Source organism: Molossus molossus, unplaced genomic scaffold (genome assembly GCF_014108415.1).
Source record: "Molossus molossus isolate mMolMol1 unplaced genomic scaffold, mMolMol1.p scaffold_m16_p_9, whole genome shotgun sequence".
Lineage (NCBI taxonomy): Eukaryota > Metazoa > Chordata > Mammalia > Chiroptera > Molossidae > Molossus > Molossus molossus.
In genome coordinates, this window is record NW_023425403.1 from 64,695,845 (window position 1) to 64,716,949 (window position 21,105).

The 21,105-nt window shown below is 37.9% G+C and overlaps 2 protein-coding genes and 1 pseudogene across 2 annotated transcripts in view; 1 reads left to right on the forward strand and 2 right to left on the reverse strand.

Moving 5' to 3' along the window:
• The window catches only part of UCHL3 (ubiquitin C-terminal hydrolase L3), a 51,414-nt gene extending 30,602 nt beyond the window's left edge, over positions 1-20,812 (reverse strand). Inside the window, exons 1-3 of the mRNA XM_036249995.1 lie at positions 20,713-20,812; positions 20,586-20,597; positions 4,219-4,347 (exon numbers count right to left, since the gene is read on the reverse strand). Coding sequence (XP_036105888.1) covers positions 4,219-4,347; positions 20,586-20,597; positions 20,713-20,754 — 183 coding nt within the window. The 5' untranslated portion in view covers positions 20,755-20,812. The remainder of the gene's footprint in view (positions 1-4,218; positions 4,348-20,585; positions 20,598-20,712) is intronic.
• LOC118622585 lies at positions 2,843-4,151 on the reverse strand (annotated as a pseudogene).
• On the forward strand, positions 18,519-18,764 carry LOC118622587 (COX assembly mitochondrial protein homolog; the record flags this gene model as incomplete). Its single annotated transcript, XM_036249996.1, has 1 exon — positions 18,519-18,764. A coding segment is annotated over one exon (246 nt), but the record flags the coding sequence as incomplete, so codon positions are not given.
• Positions 20,813-21,105: the final 293 nt, after the last annotated feature.

The window sequence follows — 21,105 nt, forward strand, 5'->3', positions numbered from 1 at the left end:
AGGAAACAGAGTGACACATCTTAGAGGGAAGGGGCGAGGGGGAAACAGTAAGATAAACCAAAGAACTTATATGCATATATGTATAACCAATGAGCAGAGTGGTGAAAATGGGGAGGAGGGAGTCACTGGGGGGGGGGGGGGAGTATCTGTAATACTTTCAACAGTAAAGATACATTAAAAAAAACTGAAATGTTCAATATAGTAAGGTCTTATCCTTTAGTTTATATGGTTCTAAAGTTCAGTTTCTTATTGCTGTTTAATATTCTTGTTCCTTGCTAACAAAGCAAAATATTTGATAACTTTGTAAGATTTAATGCTTAGAAGAAAAATCCTAAATTGATACAGACCAAGTATGGGAAAAATGAAAATGTAATTATGGCAGACCAAAGTGAAAACACATGGTCAGGAGACAATAAAAATTATCAGAAAGGAATAATTTGAAGCCTCTCCACCTATGATTCATTAGCTGGTAAGCTCTACTATAAAGCACACCATAATTGACTATATTTAAAGAGTTATGCACTACCAACACAGTTCTTTTTAGTATGCTTAAGCCAATTGCAACTACATAATCAGTTCCTAAATTAGAACACAGAAGACCAAAACACTTCATATCTCTTAAAACATCGAGCAGGTATCTCTGAGTAACTTTAATGCGCCACTTATGAGCTGAAATGGGAAACCTACTGAATTGTAAGAGACATGAGAGAGGAGCAGATGCCACTATATTCTGTGCTTATATAAGTATTCCTATAAGTTATTTATAGATACTTTTAAGATACCTATAAATAGCCCTGGCCGGTTTGGCTCAGCGGTTAGAGCGTCAGCCTGTGGTCCTGAGAGACCCGGGTTCGGTTCCCGCTAAGGGCGCGTACCTCGGTTGCAGTTTGTCCCCGGCCCTGGTAGGTCGTGCGGGTGGCAGCCACTCGGTGTGTTCCTTTCACATCGATGTTTCTCTCTCTATCTGTTCCTCTCTCTCCCTCCCACTCTACCTGAACAAAAAATGGAAAAATGTCCTCGGGTGAGGATAAAAAAAAAAAAAGATACCTATAAATAACCTACAGAAATACTCTAGAATTGTGTTTTTTCTAACAATAGACACAATGAGCCTTTCAGTACTAATGATCCACTAAATGAAGTCCTATTGATAAGGATAACATGCTCTCTTTAATACTGATGATCCACTAAATAAAGGAAATCAAATTCCATGTATTCCTTTAGAAAATATAAAAAGAAGGGTAGATCATAAAAATAAATGGTTTGGAAAATTTCCAATTCAGACCATAAACTCACATTTGTATCACACCAACAAAGAATGCCTAAACTTTCAGCAGCTGAATTTTTTATTGTTTCTTACAATTGAGATCGTGACATGGCTATCTATTGGCTTATTTTAGTAAGCAAAAAAAAAGGAAAGTAACACTGGAGTAGAAGAGTGTATATATAAACTTACGTATGTGTCCTAACTCTTCCTCAAATTCCAGAATAATTACAACCTCACCACTAAAAGTAGGAGTTCAGTCTAATACTAGATAGTCACAAGGAATTTCTAACTCTAAATTTCTATGAATCTTACAAACAGCAAATATGAAGAAATATCCCTTATTTAATTAATTTGTTTTGTAGCAGCCTTAACTAGAAAAAAAAAAAATATTTCAGTATTTTTTATTTTATCTTAAACAGAGGTTAATTAGTTTTGGTATCAAGAAAATTGTCCAGGAATTTTTAGGGCTGAGCAAAGTCTAATTCTTAATTTTTGTGAGACGCAGCTCCTTTTATTACTAAAAAATAAGATGACCTGAGCATGTATGTCAAATCTTCAACATCTCATTTCTCAAACATTTTCCCATTCACTTCATTTTTTTACAACCACCAAGTTCATCCTATAGTTTCTAAGTTTAAAAATAAAAATCAGAAAGATTTGGACTTATAAGTTGTATTAAAATGAATTTAAATGTCTGGCTCCATAATACATATATCTATATGACATCATTCTAGAAGGCTTAAAATACCATGATTTGAATTTAAACAGTAACCTAACAACAGCTCTTTATAATCCCAACGCATCCTAAATCTGCCAATTAAACTATTATTTAATCTTAGTGTTCCCACCCAAATCAAGTTTATCCTGAAAATAATGTAACTAATGCTATTAGTTACACCTACCTCCTTAAAAAAACAGGTATCTTTTTAAATATGTATATTTAAATGTACATATTTTATATATTGAAAGTTTGAATATAATATTTATTTATACATTTTCGAAGACAGATTTAAGATAATTCTAGTACTTAACATTTCTAAAGGATATACATCAAGCCCTGGCTAGTGTGACTCAATTGGTTGGGCAATGTTCCGTGCACCAAAAGGTTTGGTTTGATTTCTGCTCAGAGCACACACCAGGGGTTGTGGGTGTGCAGGAGGCAGCCGATCGGTGTTTCATTCTCACACATCGATGTTTCTCTCTCCCTTTCCCTTCCTCTCTAAGAATCAATAAAAAATTCTTTAAAATAAAATAAAGTATATACATCAAAATGTGATTAAATGTCACATCAAACCACAGTTGAGGCAAAATAACCAAATTTTATAAAATAAGAAAATTACCCAAGTTTAAAATACTAACTAGGGCTTTATTGTCAATTTACAATTAAAAATTGAAATATCACCTCTTCAAGAAAACTAGATTTTTAAGGTATCCCTGCAGCCTAAATTTCTTCTTTTTATGCAAGAAGGGAGTTGTTTGTTCTTAAAGAAGAGTGTGATTCTTTTTCTTTGATCATGTTTTTATTCAAAATTAGCTGTCCAAAGTGATGTGACCTTCATGGAATAAACACATTTAAGTTTATGCCACGGGATTCTTTTCTTCTGTGGAGGGTTTCTTTTCTGTGGGTTTCTTCTCAGTTGCTGGTTTCTTGGTAGCTGCAGCCTTTTTTCCCACCAAAGGCTTCTTCGGCTTCTGAACGCTAATGACCTTCTTTCCTTGCCTCCCTGCCACAAGCTTCTTGACTGGAACCCCCTTCTTATCTGATTCGGCTTTTAGTGCCGCTGCTGCTTTATCCACCCGGAGCTTGTGGTCCTTGGCTTGGCGAAGAATGGTGTTCTGGCGCATGCAGATTTAGCTTCAACATGATTCTCAGGTTTTTCAGTGGATTCTTCAGGACTCTGCGATGAATCTTATGTGGTGCTCAAAGGGCTCTCTAGATCTCTGGGCTTTTCAAGATTCTACTAAGGTCTGCATTGAACGTCTCGTGCACAGGAAGGCTGTAGTCACTCTTGAGGGAGGCAGCTTTACACTAGGTGCCATACAGATCATCTAACTTGCACAAAGCACTTTCAGTCCAAATGCAGAAACGGCCCATGTGCCCACCAGGAGCAAGTTTCAAAATGTTCAGTTTGCTTACATTAAGCAGAGTAATTCTAGGGATGCTTCTGAAGGCTTTGATGATACCGTTGTCATTATAGATGATACAGGGTCCCCTGCGCTGGATACGACGTCGGTTTCTCATTTTGCCCTTGCCAGCTCTCATTTGCTGAGAGGCATAGACCTTTTTGATATCATTCCAGGCCTTATGTTTCTTAAGAAGCAAAACAGCCTCCTTGGTTTTCTTCTGGCTTCAACTTTATCTTCAACCACCAAAGGAAGTTCAGGAACTTCCTCAACACAATGACCTTTAGACATGACCGTGCTGGTAAGGCCGAGGCAGCCAGGGCAGAGCAGATGGCATATCGCTTCTATATTGTGTTCACTCTACAGTGCCAACGGCGCCAGGTTTTGGTTGGTGCAAACATGTGGCCTCCATGACACATATATCCAAAAGCACACTGGCTAGAATAAGTTCCACCACCTCAAACCCTGGGAATCCGAGCCACAGCTCTGCCAGTACCCCAAGACTCAGCACTGGTGTGATGACCTGCTAATTCACTGACAGCGTAGGGCTGTCTATTGTTTTTATGCAAGTTGGTGTGAACAAAGTTCACAATATCTGGTCGAATGGAAGCCTTGAACACAGCAGGCAAAGTGACATTTTTGCCAGATGATTCCCTTTTCGAAGTGCACGGATATCAGTGGACGAGCACACGCCATGGGGTGGAGAGGAGAAGGCCGCGCTCCTCTCAACCCGATGGCTCCCACAGGAAAAGAAGAGTGTGATTTTTAATAGAAGAATAAAAGAGAACTTCGCATTTACTGAAAAGTGTATAATCTTACTTAACAATTACCTTTTCTGTAATTGGGAAGAGAAGTAACACTGCACACACTGGTCTGGGTACCATGCTAAGGAGTTCAGGATCCATTCCATATACATCAACAAACTGCCAGTTAGGATGTAGACCTAATTGTTTGAGAAACTGGTAAAAGAAGAGAAATATAGATAGTGTTAATAAGGAAATAATCAACATGTAAATACTGTGTATCTAATACATAAAAGGGAATGCAAGGTACTAATATTTAATATTACTGATATTCAATGAATGAAGCAGGCTTCCATGAATAGGGTAGGAAGAGATACCAATTTATTTATATCAATTAACAACCATTTAAACTTTACTACATACTAAGCAAAACTTTTTTCAAAATCCATTACTTTGGAACTGAACATAATAAGCCAGGACTTCACCAAACCCATACAAGTTGGCTTGACTAATATGTTAAACTCATTTCCAGTACTTGATTCTTAATGAGATGCATCTAAGTTCTAGTGAATATTATTTTAGAAGATCAACACAGTTTATCCTACTTACCAAAAATGATGCCTGAAGTTTAAAAATAAAGAGGTAGTTATGACAAATCATATCAATGAGCAAAGAGTATATAAAGCCAAAAAAGTCAATGACTTGTGTGAACACCAGAGAATGCTTGATATAAGTGAACTACTGACTTCCTGTCCTCTACTCTACAATGAAATCTACTCAACTTCACTGCCCCTCTTATATCTGGCAAAACAACTATAACAAAAGAATCATGTTTTTTAAAATTAAGATTTCATAGGAAAATAAAATGTCAGGCCTTACTCTATTGCAGGGTGAAAAAAGAAAATAATGAGAATGATGTCAATTTCACAATTCATTTTTAATAAATGTCTGTACTAAATGAAGCTGATTTTTAAAAGTGTACCATCACAAAATAAGTTTCAGATGATAGAAGACAAGGAGAGGAAACAAAAAAACCCTATTAAGAATTCATCATTATACCTTAAAGTTACCATTATACCATAAAAATACATTATTGTATAATATTTCAGAAATAATCTATTGGTCTAACATAATCTGAAATTTAAAAATAAAAAGGTGCTTTGGGTATTTCTTCCTGAAGAATGGTCACATGTTCTTAGATCATCAGATGAGATCTTGCTAAGCCAGTGATTTTCAACCTTTTTCACCTCATGGCACATATAATTACTAAAATTTTGTGGCACACCAAAAAATATATATTTTGCTGATCTGACAAAAAAAGTAAGTGTAATTTTGATTGATTAAAAAAAAACAATAGTAATTACCTACCCTTTTTGTTCCAAAGGGACATCTTTAAAAATCAGGTACCATACTTGTATATAAGTACTTCTGGTACCAAGAATTAACCAATCAGATGCAAACTCATTATGCAATGTGTCCAGTAAGATACAACTCTATTATATGATGTATATATTTATGCTTCAAAATAAAGCACTCACACCATATGGCTATTGTTGTGTTGAGTGTTGCCATTTTTTTTTTTCACAATCTAAGGAAAAAGAGGTCAGTGTCTCTGACTAACTAGTCAGAAATTGCATGTTTTAAAAATTCTTGTGGGGACTTCCGGTCAAGATGGCGGCGTAGATAAACGCGGTATCGCGTCCTCCCACAACCACATCAAAGTTACAACTAAACTACAGAACAACCATCATTCAAAACCGCCTGAAATCAAGCTGAATGGAAGTCCTACAACTACGGAATTTAAAAAAGCAGCTACATCTAGACTGGTAGGAGGGGCGGCGGCGCGAGGGGTGGCTGCGGCGGCCAGGCACCTCGACGGGCTGGTCCCACACCCACGTGTGGCGGATAAAAATAAGGAGGCTCCCACGGCTGGGAAGGTCCTTCCTGAGGACTGAGGGGTCCCCGTCACACACCAGGTGCCCCGCTCAGGGTTCCAGGGCCAGGAAGAGAATCCCCATAACTTCTGGCTGGAAAAACCAGCGGGAACTGAGGCTCAGGGAAGCTGATGTGGCTGGAGCCCCAGGCAGCTCCTTAAAGGGCCCGCGCACGGACTTATCGAACTGTCTCCCTCTAAGCTTGGAGGGGAGGCAGCTCGAGGGGCGCCAGAGACACACAGGGAAGAACTGAGCTGTTTGGCACTGGAGCGAGGGCTGGAGAGGGGGGCTTCCTCGGGGACAAACGTGTTGTAAGAGGCCTTTGTTCCTTTGGTGAGCCCTTCCCGGGGGCAGCAGACAGTCGCCATATCTGGGACTCCAGCAACGTGGCTCACACTGGTAGCCCCGCCCTGCTGACTCCCTGAGGCCCCGCCTCACCCCACCCAACTTTCAAGCCCACCCAAGCTGTTGCCACTTGCTTAACCACAGGATTGGCCTGTCTTGGATCCTGCTTCAGGTTTTTCCTAAATTCTTTCAAACGAGCAGCATCTGGTCTCAGCGAGCCCCATACCTCTCGTTAAGTAATACACAGAAACAAACACAGGGAGGCAGCCAAAATGAGGAGACAAAGAAACAGGTCCCAAATGAAAGAACAACAAAACCCCAAGAAAAGAACTAAGCGAAAGGGAGATAAGCAACCTAACAGATGCTGAGTTCAAAATACTGCTTATAAGGATTCTCAATGAACTTAGTGAGAACCTCAGTGAACTTAGGGAGGGCCTCAAGAGCATAAAAAAGGACCAGTTAGAAATCATGGATACACAGTTAGAATTGAAGGAGGCATTAACTGAAATAAAGAATAATTTACACAGCTTCAATAATAGAGTATGTAAATCCAAGGAACAAACCATCGATTTGGAATATAAGGAAGCAAAAAACGCCCAATCAGAACAGCAAAAAGAAAAAAGAATCCAAAAAAACGAGGATAGTGTAAGGAGCCTCTGGGACAACTTCAAGCGTGCCAATATTCGCATCTTGGGGGTGCCCAAAGGAGAAGAGAGAGAACAAGAAATCGAAAACCTGTTTGAAACAATAATGGCAGAAAACTTTCCTAATTTGGTGAAGGAAACAGACATACAAGTCCAGGAAGCACAGAGTCCCAAACAAGATGAACCCCAAGAGGCCCACACCAAGACACATCATCATCAAAATGCAAAAGGTTCAAGACAAAGAGAGAATATTAAAAGCAGCAAGAGAAAGGCAGCTAGTTACCTACAAGGGAGTTCCCATTAGGCTGTCAGCTGATTTCTCAAAAGAAACTTTGCAGGCCAGAAGGGAGTGGCAAGAAATATTCAGAGTGATGAAAACCAAGAACCTGCAACCAAAATTACTCTATCCAGCAAAGCTGTCATTTAGAATCGATGGACATATAAAAACTTTCCCAGACAATAAAAAGTTAAAGGAGTTCATCACTACCAAACCGTTATTATATGAAATGATGAAGGGTCTTTTTGAAGAAAAAGATAAAATGTATGAACAAACAAAATGGCAATGAATATATATCTATCGACAATGGAATCTACAAACAAAATGAACAGGTAGAACAGAAACATTGTCATAGATACAGCGAACATTTTGTTGGTTGCTAGTTGGGAGGGGGGTTGGGGGAATGGCTGAAAAAGGTGAAGGGATTAAGAAGCACAAATTCATTGCTAGACTGACAAACCTCAAAGGGAAAGGGGTTGGGGGGGTGGGAAGAAATAAACCAAAGAACTTATATGCATAACCAATGGACACAGACAATAATGTGGGAAAAGGTGAGAGGGGGGCGGGAGTGGGGAGGAGGGGGTCAATGGGGGAAAAATGTGGAACATCTGTAATACATTTTACATCCAACAATAAAGATTTGAAAAAATAAATAAATAAATAAATAAAAATAAAAAATCTTGTGGCACACTGGTTGAAAATTGCTGTGGTATACTAATGCCATGTTATACAGTGTTATTTATCTTATACACAGGTTCCATTAGACAAGACCTTTCTGTTTAATGAGAATACCCCTCCATTTCTCTGCCTGTAGAAGAAACTCCACATAATGACAACATGATTGGTCAAAAATATGGTCCCAACCCTGGCCAGTTTTGCTCAGCGGTTAGAGCGTCAGCCTATGGTCCAGAGAGACCCAGGTTCGGTTCCCGCTAAGGGCGCGTACCTCAGTTGCAGTTTGTCCCCGGCCCTGGTTGGGTCGTGCATGTGGCAACCACTCGATGTGTCCCTTTCATGTCGATGTTTCTCTCTCTCTCCCTCCCACTCTATCTGAACAAAATACCGAAAAATGTCTTCAGGTGAGAATTAAAAAAAATAAAAATAAGGTCCCAGTTATGTTTAATAAGAAATATACTGAATTTAAAAACTTTTCTTGGCAGAATGTGCTCAACATCTATTACGTTCATGAAGTCACATGCTCTATAGCCTGGGCCAGAAATCAATGGACGCCTCTATATTATACCTATTCTTCATTTGATTTCTATTTATGATTCTAGATTTTAATAAAGTTAAATAAAGCACTACAAAATTAGTTCCCTCTCCTTCTCCACTTTCTCCAAAATCCTTAGTCTATGCCCTTCTCAACATTCAGTTATATTTAGAAACCAAAAAGGATTAAAATTGCTTTCAAAGTCAACAGAAGAAACTGTGTTTTATTCATCTTTTTAATCCTATTGCCTAGCCAAACCAGACACTCAAGTTATATTTGCTGAACTGAAATAAAGATTATCTTGATTTTAATAGATAATCCAGCCATTTGTGTATCTACATATGTCTATTAATCTATGTTTATAATGAATATTTTAAATATATTTGTTTTTATTTATATCACGTTAAAGAGGTAGAAAAGAGCCCTACCCGGTGTGACTCAGTTGGCTGGAGCATCGTCCTTTACAGCAAACAGTGGTTCTCAGCCTTCCTAATGCCATGACCCTTTAATACAGTTCCTCATGTTGTGGTGACCCCCCCAACCACAAAATTATTTTTGTTGCTACTTCATAACTATAATTTTGCTACTGTTATGTCTTAGGCGACCCCAGTGAAAGGGCTGTTCGACCCCCAAAGGGGTCATGACCCACAGGTTGAGAACATCTGCACCAAAAGGTCATTCATGGGTTCCATCCCCGATCAGAGCAGATACCCAAGCTGAGGGTTCAGTCCCTGGTCAAGGTGTGCACGGGAGGCAAACGATTAGTGTTTCTCACATCGATGTTCCCCTGTCTTTCTCTCTCTCTCCCCCCTCCTCTCTCTCTAAATATCATTTTAAAAAAAAAAAAAAAAAGGGGGAGGGGGGAAGAGGTAGAAAAGATACATTTGGCTACTAATCTAAAACCAGGCATTCATTTAATCAACTCGAAATATTACCTGCACAAGACTGACAGCTGATAAGAGAATTTATATTTATCTGTTGAATATTGTGCACCTCTAAAAGTCATACTGTAATTAAGTTATAAAATAACATGGTACCTGTAGCAAAGCAACATCACATCTGTGCTTATAAAGTGAATGTAACAGTTAACTATTTTAGTGAAAAAACAATCTAGACATAATTGGTAGATTAATGTGAAGTAAGCAGTAAACTTACTCTATGTCAGCCAAAGCTAACAAGTATAAAAAGTACCACGCACCAAAGGCAGCAACTGTAGTGAGACTGATTAGTATCAAACTGAGGACACAATCAATGATTAAACAGCAGATTAAATTAAATACAAAAATGAATAAATTTTAACTGGAGTCATAGTTGTCTTTAACTTGTTATTCATAACACCAATAAAATGAAATTAATATAAAGTTCAATTAAATTAATATTTATTAAGTAAAGTAGCTGTATCCTCTGATTCCAGATTGTTATGGGTAAGACTCAAACAGGAAGTCATCAGATGAATAAAAAGAGTACAAGCTGATGCCCTGGCCAGTTTTGCTCCGTGGTTAGAGCATCAGCCTGCAGACCAATGAGTCGAGGGTTCGATTCCGGTCAGGGGCATGTACCTTGGTTACAGTTTGTCCCCAGTCCTGGTCAGGGTCATGCAGGAGGCAACCAGTCATTGTGTCTCTTTCACATCGATGTTTCTCTCTCTCTCTCTCCTACTCCATCTGCAGATAAATGGAAAAAATATCCTTGGGTGAGGATTAAGAAAAAAGTATACAAGCAGCTATTAATAAACACCTCCAGGAAGTGGGAAAAGAGTAGGAAGGTAGGTTTCAACTTTTATCTCTTACTTTCTTTAAATCATAAAGATATCCCACTTATTTTTAAATTATTTTTTAATTGATTTTTTTTTAGAGAGAAAGAGAAACATCAATTGGCTGGGATCGAACCCACAACCTGGGCATGTGCCCTGACCGGTAATGGAACCAGTGACCTCTTGATCCATGGGTCGACGCTCAACCACTGAGCCACACCAGGCAGGCGAAGGTATCTAACTTTTATAATTTAAAACAAACAAACCCACCTATGGGTTTGATGATTATCTGTAAATAGAGGAAAATTCTCTAAAAGATTAGCAACAGTTAGCATGGGTAGTGTGAACTCAACATTTTAGTTTTCAGTATTTTAAAAAAGTGTCATTTTGTAATAGTTATATACTAAGGTACAAATCTATAGAACTGACACATATGTGTATTTAAATTCACAAAACTGGAAGAAAACCCAAAATAACTCTTAAAACTGTATCAAAAAAATCTCTCTAGCCCTGGCCGGTTTGGCTCAGCGGTTAGAGCGTCGGCCTGCGGTCCAGAGAGACCCGATTCAGTTCCCGCTAAGGGCATGTACTTCGGTTGCAGTTTGTCCCCGGCCCTGGTTGGTTGTGCGGGTGGCAGCCACTCGATGTGTCCCTTCACATCGATGTTTCTGTCTCTCTCTCCCTTCCTCTCTCTCCCTCCCACTCTATCTGTACAAAAAATGGAAAAATATCCTCGGGTGAGGATTAAAAAAAAAAAAAAAAAATCTCTCTAGACTACTCACAAAGAAAAGTATATTAATATACATTTTATATAATAAATATAATTAATAAATAAACAAATTTTATTATATCCTTTCACCAAAAAGAAAACTGAGTCTGAGAGGTTATGTGATTTTTCAAAGTCTTGCTGCCAGAATCCACATGCAAAACTCTAGATGCTCTGGTACCTATTTACTTTTTGAGCCTCATCTCTCACTGCTTGAAGTATTTTTTGTACCTTGTTCTCTAATTTTAACTATAATGAATTCTTTAAGTTCTCAAAGGGTCTATAACCATCTCTTCCTTCCAGATTTTTGCACAGAAACTGAAGTTCTCTATTGAAAACACTGTTAGCCTCTGCCCCTGATTTACAATGAATTATTCCTCATTCTTTAAGTGACAAATAACAAAAAATCTGAATTTATAATTTTTTTAAAATACAAAAGTTAAATTCATTTTCCTTTCAAATTTGTTCTAAAGTCACTTTCTATGGTCTTTAAAGACATAAGTTCCTGGGAAGCAAAAGATTCTCCCTTGCTACTAATTAATGATGTGAGTTATACCAGAAATTATACTTATTTAGTAACTGCTTAACTAGTATTAAAAGTAAACTAGTAGTAATTGCTAGAAGCAAAACTAGGAGCATAAGTAATAGTTAAAACCTGGAAACTAGCAACATAAATTTTAATGGAGAAGTAGTAAAAAAAAAATGAAATTAAAATATAAAATAGGTAAATACTGAAAACACTCTATGTAGGAATTAACAAAGAAAGAAGTTTACTTCTCTGCAGGCTCAATATGAACTGACTACACAATTGTCAACAAAAGTGATGCAATGCTAGTATGATATAAAAAGATTATTTTAATTTTGTATCATGCTACTTTACTGAATTCATTGATCAAATAACATTTTTCACAGAATTGGAATAAATAATCCTAAAATTTATATGGAATCACGAAAGACCCCAAATAGGCACAGCAATCTTGAGAAAAAAGAGCAAAGTTAGAGGTATCATGCGACCTGATATCAAACTATATTACAACACTATAGTAATCAAAACAGCATGATACTGGCGTAAAAATAGACACACAGATCAACGGAACAGAATTACAGAGCCCAGAAATAAACCCATACCTATATGACCAATTAATCTATGACCAAGAAGGCAAGAACATACAATGGGACAAAGACAGTCTCTTCAGTAAATGGTGTTGCAAAAACTGAACAGATAAATACGAAAAGATAAAACTAGCCCATTTTCTTACACCATATACAAGAATAAACTCAAAATGGATCAAACTTAAATGTAAGACCCAACCATAAAACTCCTAGAAGAAAACATAGGCAGTAAACTCTTGGACATTGCTCTTAATATAATTTTTTTTTTTGGATATATCTCTTTGGGCAAGGGAAACAAAAGAAAAAATAACAAATGGGACTACATCAAACTAAAATGTTTTTGCACAGCAAAAGAAACCATCAACAAAACAAAAACAATCAACCTATTGAACAAAAGAAGATATCTACTGATGATACATCTGATAAAAGGTTAATATCCAGAATCCAGGAAGAACATACACAACACCCCCCAAAAAACCCGCAAATAATCCAATTAAAGAATGGGCAGAGGACCTGAATAAACATTTCTCCAAGGGTATAGGCATATGAAAAGATGCTTAATGTCACTAATCTTCAGAAAAATGCAAATTAAAACCTCAATGAGATATTAGTTATCATCAAAAAAGGAACAAACAACAAGGCTGGCAAGGATGTGGAGAAAAGAGAACACTCGTGTACTGTTAGTGGGACTGTAAATTGGTGCAGCCACTATGGAAAGCAGTATGGAGGTTCCTCAAAAAATTAAAAATAAAGCTACCTTATGATCCAGCAATTCCACTCCTGGGTATTTATCAAAGAAATCCAAAATACTAATTTGAAAAGATATATGTAGCCCTATGTTCACTGCAGTATCATTTACAATAGCCAAGATCTGCAAGCAACCTAAGTGCCCATCAATAGATGAGTGGATGAAGAAGATGTGGTATAAATATAAAATAAAATATTACGTGGCCATAAAAAACTATTATAAAATAACATTGAATATCAACTATAATCAAAAAATTTTTTGAAAAGAAGTATTATTCAGAATAATGCAGTAACCCACTATATTCAACACACATCATTCAGAGTGGATTATGGCACCAGCTCTGGGAGGCCTATTTTATGAAGAAAATGACAAACAAAAGCAAGTTCAAAGGAAGGTGATCAAGAATGATAAGATTCTTGAAGACATCACAGCTGGCATGTTCAGAAAAGATTTAAATATTATGATCCTTATTCCCAGATATTTTTAGTAATATCATGAAAGAGCAACTAGATCTGCTCTGTAGGCTTTCAGTGGGAGGAAGTTACAGGGAAACAGTTGATGGGCAACTGGAGGAAGTGACAGGAAAACAGATTTTGTTTTAGTAAAAATAAATATCCTTCTAACTATATTATCACCTTATGAGATAGAATACTGCTCAGTAAAAGATTCATGACCACATTAAAGATAATTTTGAGAAAGATTTTCTGGAGCAGCAAAGCCGCTGTATAATATTTATTCATTCTTCCATTCACTATTTGTTGAGAGCACCCCATGGGCCAGGCACCGTTCTTAGCACTTCAGACATGTCCTTGCTCTGACAGAACTTACATTCTAGTAGTAGTATACACACAATAAACAAGTAAAGACATAAATAAGATCATTTCACAAGGCAGTATTTTGAAGAAAATAAAACAAGACACAATCTCAGTGCAGATTCGGGGGTTGGGGAGGAACTCTATCTGCATAATCAAGAAAAGGCTGAGGCTGTGCCTTCAAGTTAAGCCACAAATGACAAGAACGAACCAGCCATGAAACAATCCAGATCAGAATGATTCAAGCAAAAAGTAAGAAAGTACAAAGACTCTGAAGAAGGAATGGGTTTGGCATTCAGAGACTGAGCTCAGCATGAGTGGAACAGAAGTGGACAGTACCTCCTCATCAGGCCACAGAAAGAAGTTCGAATTCCATTATAAAGGACAAGCAGTGGAAGACCATTTTGTGTTCTGAGTGTTTTAAGCAGGGAGACATCAGATGTGATTTACATTTTTATAAAACCACTTTGGGTACATATGCAGAATACATTTTAGGGAGGTGAAGGGAGAAGCAGAAAAACCAGTTAAGAGGCTACTACAGTTGTCTACACTGAGGATGATGGTGGTTTGGGATGTAGTAGTGGCAATAGAGAAAATGTCCAGATTTGGAATAGAATTTGAAAGAAAATTCTAAAAGATTTTCAGATCAATTGGATCTCAGAGGTTGGGGAAAGAAGAATATTTTTAAAAACTAACATTCACAGAGTGCATGCTTTGTTCTAGAAATTGTTTTACATCGTTTACATGTAGTCATTTATTTAATCTTTACAATTTTACAAGATCTGGAGAAATTATAAGAAACTAAGGTACAAAGAGGTTAGGTAACTGCCCACAGACTCAGAGCAGAGATAAAACCCAAGATATCAAATCAATACAGTATAGCCTCTCTAAAGCAGCAGAGTTGTGAAGAAGATTTAATGACACTGACTTGGGCACAGGATAAATGGCAGTGCCTGTAGAAGAATGGGGGTAAAAATGCATTTGGAGGACAAGAGGATTTCTTTTCAACCATGTTATGTTTGAAGTATCTATAAGACATTGAAATGGAGATATCAAAGAGATAGTTGAATAAACAGGTTTCCAATCTGCTCCAGGCTTAGAGTAAATGGGATCAACTATGTGACAATTTATAGTATTAATGCTATACAAAGGAAAATATTACTAGGGAGAGAATGCACACACACACGCAAAAACAATTAGCAGTCTAGGACCAAGTTCTGAGGAACTCCTTAGAAGCTGGGAGGGAGATGATCTAGCAAAGGTAAATCTAGGAAGCAGTCAAGGAAAAAGGAAGAAAATCAGAATTATCACAGAAGCCAAAAAGGATGGAGTGGCCTACTCTACCAAATGTTGCTGAGAAGTCAAGAAATATGGGACCAGAAAGTGACCAATGGATCTGGCAAAGTGATAGTAAACTCAACAAAACTCAAATAGTTACTATGAAATGGTGAGGACAGAAGCAAGCTAGATAGAAGTGAATACAGGGGTGGGGGTGGGGGGGGGGTGATGATGAGAAAGTAGCGACAGCTCCTATGAACAATTCTTTGTGAAATTTTACAAAGAAGGGAAACATATATGAGACAGTAGCTGGAGGAGGACAGGGTAACAGGTTCTTTTTTTTCCTAGGATGAGATCTACTAACTAGAAATTTTTGTATGTTTATGGCAATAATCCAAATGATCTCTAATTCTTTTTCCAACTCTAATTGATACCGTTATAATAACATGGTTATTATTTAACAGGAAAGGAGCAAAGGAGAAACTAGATAATATAGACATGCCATTTATACAACTATGCCAGAAAGCAACAGTTCTATTCCCTGTAGATTGATGGGGGAAGGGACTAGATGCATGCCCAGTAAGGTCTGGGTGATGTGGGAAGGTACTTACCTGCCGATGGCCAGAATAGGCATAGCCACTGTAAGTGCAGAAAGATTTGATATATGAGCTCCTAAACAAAGGTTCCTCTCTCTTGACTCTTGGCACCCTGGCTCTCTTGGGACTCCTGTTGCAGGGGGAGCACTCCCCTGCATTCACCCACGTGGCTCGTGGCCATGTGGGACCCACACAATGAACTGATGGACAGGATTTAGCCTGATGCTCTGCCAGATTCAACTTCACCATGGAATGGAAACTCTGGACACTGGCCTGCTTCTAGCTCTACTAAAGGTCCAACTGCACCTTTTCCTGGACTGGCTTAAGGAAAATGGGACTTTGCAAAACAAGGAATGAATGAAACTCCACAAAAATAAAGCTTTTTACCACATCTCATTCTCCTGTGTGGACCTCCGGAAATGCTTATTCCGGGGCACTCCAAGAACCATACTCCCACTAGCAACAGGGAAAAGCAATTCTCTGGTAACATCAGCATCTAAGCTAAATGCAACAGCTATGTTAAATTTATTTTCCTTTGGATATTATACATTATGCTAGAAAATACCTTGCCTCTTCAATAAAATCACCGTTAGGAATATTTCTGGGGGATTTCCATACCAAAAATTATTGGTTCTAAAACACAATGATATTTAAAATATACATAATGGGGCTGTGTTGTACTCAAATCACAAAACATAATCAGAATGAAAATCTAGTGTATTCATAAAAAGAAATGCTATGATTGCCATATCACAGACTGCAGGTTTTTTTTTAAGTTATAATTCTTGATACTTAAATACCTGTGACTTTCCATCAGCGACAAGCTGCTACTATCCCTTTAAATGTATGTGTAATAAAAGAGCAGAAAATTTTTAAATATTTTCCATTACTTAATTGATTTCATTCTAGGTAAGTGCTACCTGTAGCATGACAAAATACTCTTAGAAGGGATTGACAGCATATTGACCAACAAAGAAATCATTGTTTACCATATCCACTGAGACACATGGTTACTAGTTAATGTCTCACAGTTAATAATGATCTATTGATCATTCTTATACAAAGCAGGCATCATTAGAGCAAAAACAGTATTTGCTCAAAATACAATAACACCTGCAACTCCCAAATGGTAATACTGTGAAATCTAGGTAAGTAAAAGGCCTACTAGTCCCTTAACTTGAGGAAGTAAGAGAAGGTGGAGAGGGATACGGTTGTTGGGGTTTTCCTATGGCTTAATTCTATTAATTCTCCATATTCTAAGTCAGTTAGTTAAATTTCTATTCATTTTTATCCTCAGTTCTATCACTAATACAAAGAGAATAAAGAAACACTCACAAAAGTTGTAGTTAAAACTAATCACTTCCTAGATACTTATATATTCTCCCACTAGAAGTGCATCACTTCTTTTATAAATTATTTTAAAACAAACTGAACCACAGCAAAGCATGCTGGAAATGGTATACAATCATATACTAATAACATCCCTTCTCTGTTTATGTACCTCAGAATGGCCTCTCTGTCACCATCTCAACCTGCGATTTTTCACTGATGGTTTCCATCACAGTAGCCTGTTCATTTTTTTCATTGTACCTATAATAATTGCTAATTATTTGCTTACTTTTCTGTCTCCTCCCACTGGACTGAAAAGCAGAAAACTATGCATGTTTTAATCACCAAAGTATAACCACTTCCTGCTCAGATACCTGGTATTAAAAAAAGATGCTCCCAAAATACCATTTAATTAATGCGAATAAGTGAATGTTTTTATAGTTTATCAAGATTACCAGGAACAAGGTCTGATAACAGCTGAATCACAGAATATACTTCCAGTAATACAAACTTGTATCTTATTAAAAAAAATAATATCATTTAAAAAAAGTTTTGTTCTTTAGTCTGTTAATATAATTATACTGATTGACTTGAATGGTGAACCAGCTTTACAATACCAGGATAAATTGTTGTGGTTATGATAAATTATCCTTTTATATATTGCTGGATTCTCTTTGCTAATATTTTGTGGAGGATTTTTACATCTATGTTCATGAGGGATATTGGTTTTCCATTCTTGTTATGATTTGTCTGATAATGCTAGCCATAAAATGAGTTGAAAAGTGTCTCCCTCCTACTATGTAGAATTGACATTATTTCTTCATTGAATAATCATCTCAAGAGATGCAGAAAAGTCTTTTGAGAAAATTCAACATTGACACATGATAAAAAAAAAAAACTCTCAGTAAACTAAGGGAACTTTTTTACCCTGATAAAAAGCATCTATTAAAACCCTATAACTAATATCTTTAATGATGAAAGATCAAATGCTTTCCCCCTAACATCTGAAACAAGGTAAGAATGACCTATCTCCATCCTATTCAATGTAGTATTGAAGGTCCCAACCAGTGCGATAAGAAATAAAAGGCATACAGATTAAAAAGGGAGAAATAGCCCTGGCTGGTTTGGCTCAGCAGTTAGAGCGTCAGCCCAAAAAGTTGTGGTTTCGATTCTAGTCAAAGGCACATACCTCAGTTGCTGTTCAGTCCAGCCTTGGTCAGGGTTGTGCAGGAGGTTACCAATCAATGTGTCTCTCTCACATCGATGTGTCCTCTCTCTCTCTCTCCCTCCCTCCCACTCTATCTGAAGATAAATGAAAAAATATCCTTGGGTGAGGATTTAAAAAAATAAATAATAAAAAAGAGAAATAAAACAGTCTATTCACAGATAATAAAATTGTCTATATAGAAAATCCCAAAGCATTTAAAAAGAAAAAAACTACTAGAATAAGTGAATTTAGCAAGGCAGTAGGACACTAAGTCAACATATAAAAACAGCATCTCTAGCTCTGTTGCCGAGATGGTGCTCGACCCGACATCATCTCAGACATGTCAAAAATATGTTTTGATCCCTAAAATTATGAGGAAAAGCCCAAGAGAGATGTTCTGAACAAATTCAAGATTTTACCAAATGTTGCAAGGGACCTGAGATCCTTATGGTAGTAAAATGCCTAAAAGAAAATTCTGCATTGAAAGAACATCCAACAGCTTACTATAATGATCCTGCCTTTTATGAAGAATCCCAAATAGAATATCTGAAGGAAAAAGAATTCAGAAAAACTGGTATTCCTATCAAGAAAAAGTTAGAGAAGCCTCCAACAAGCATGTAGGCAAATATTCAAATGATATTCAGTAACAGTATTCAAGAAAATCACAACTACCTAAAATAATGACAACAAAGAAGTCTGTTTGCTTTATCCTTAACTTTGAAAATATTAATTTTGTCTGAAATAAAGTATTTTAATGAAAAAAAAACACTATTTCTCTATATAGCAATGAATAATTAGAAACTGAAACATTAAAACAGTATAATTTACAATAGTGCCAAAAATCACTAAATACTTCGGTATTAATTTAACAAAATTTGTGCAAGATCTACATGCTGAAACTACAAAATACTGTTGAAACAAATCAAATAAATGATGAGATGTACCACCTTCATGAATTGCAAGGCTCAATATTGTCAAGATGCCAGTTTCCCCCAAAATGTGGATATAGATTTAGGCACCCATTCATCATCAAAATCACAACAGGACTTTTGGTGGAAACTGTGAAGCTGATTATAAAATTTATGTAGAAAGGCAAAGTAACTAAAATAGCCTAAATAATTTTGAAAAATAAGACTTACTATAAAACTACAGTAATCAAAACAGTGTGGTACTGGTGAAAGAACAGACACAAAATCAATGGAACCAAACACCCTCCAGATACAAGGCAAACAAAAAGTGTAGAAATTGTTTTGGGTTAAGTGTAAGAGAAGTATGTTTCTTTCCTATGGCATTAAATCAGAAGTTGCAAATACTGATGTCTTCTGCCTAAAGATTACTTTCACTTTAAAAAGTGGTCCAAGAGTGTTAGGGAAAAAAATGAACAGCAAATTTTAAAGGGGGTAAAACAAAAGGAAATTAGTATCCATAGGAAATGCCACTATAAGAATAATATAAAGATATATGCTGGGTTTTAAGCTTTGTTCTAAATTACTAAAGAGATAAAAGTTAGAGGAATAATAGTAATTTCAAATGTGAATAATTAACCTGAATAATAAGACAGAGGTTTTGCTGACAATATTCAAATATGTCTACTTTCCTCATATAAGGAATTTTCTACAAGCACTGAAAACCAAAAGGCAATTAAGTAAGTGACAAATCGTTATTCCTTGGTGATGAGAAGGAAGATTATGGGAGGAAAGTTTATCATATAATAAAAGTAAACTAAGAAGGCAGTAAAAAGTAAAGTAGCTGTTGAGACTGTAAGGTAAAGTACACATGAGCAAATCAAAAGTTTACACCAGGTAGTACTTATTGTTCTTTAAATCGAGTGGTTGGGTGATGTTCCTCTTCCTTCCCCAAATTTGAACCTCCAAACCGGGACTTTAGAGGTTGTATGTGGCAAAGATTTGTGTGGGAATTATTATACTAAGCTTTCCATGGTATAAGAGGGACTGAACTCCAGTTTTAAGAAACTGGACGAGAAAAGGGGCGTGGCGGGGAAGAGGAGTGACTTTATGGAGCAAGAGATGATTGGAAGATGATTTCACAGTGGAGGTGGTGGATGAAATTACAAGGGCTGGGTGGGCGAGTTTACTAAGCTTGGAGTCGGGGAGTGTAGGCAAATTAGTCACCCCGTAGGTACTGGGGTGGGAAAATTGTGGAATCGGCACGAGCAGGAAGCAAAGCGAAGAGGGGATGAGAAAAAGGGATAGAGGGTGAACATCCCTCACACCCCGAGAGCCAGGAAACGTGAGGACGGGGGAATGGGACACCAGGAGCTGGGACAGCAGGGAGCCAGGTGGGAGCGAGGCGGCCGTAAAATGGGCACACCCTCCAAGGGACCCTCGCGGATTAAGTCCCAGGCTCCCAGGGAGCGTGCAGGTGTAGACGGCCGGCACGACTCCTGGGTGCAGGTGTAGACGGCCAGGACACCTCACTCACCTGGTTGGTGACCTGGAAACGAAACAGAGAACACGATTTAGAGACAAACTGCCCCGAACCGGCGGCCGCAGCCCGGCTCCCTGCGCCCCCGCGTGCGTCCCCAGGCCGAAATCAGAGCCGCGCTCACCTCAGGGTTGGCCTCCAGCGGCAGCCAGCGCTGACGCTCCATGGCAGCTCTGCCCGGCCCCTCTCCAGCTCTGACAGCCGTCGCGGTGGCAGCCGCGGCCGCTTCCGCCCCCACGCGCCGTGACCTGGGACCGTCCGACCACAGCCCTCCGGGAGGGGTGCTGAAGGATGAAGAAGAGATTGACAACACTCTATCCCTTTTCTCGCTCCCTAAAAAGCCACACATCAAGTCTTACGTTTCAAGTTAAGATACAATCGGAATGGGAAATAAGAGCCACCTCCTAGTGCGAAAGGAAAAAGCATCTGAATCTACACCTCGCTCCCCGCCCGCTTGGACTCTTCCTATCAGAGCCAACCTCTCGGTGCCACGCATGCGCCATGCGCCGGTCTGGGA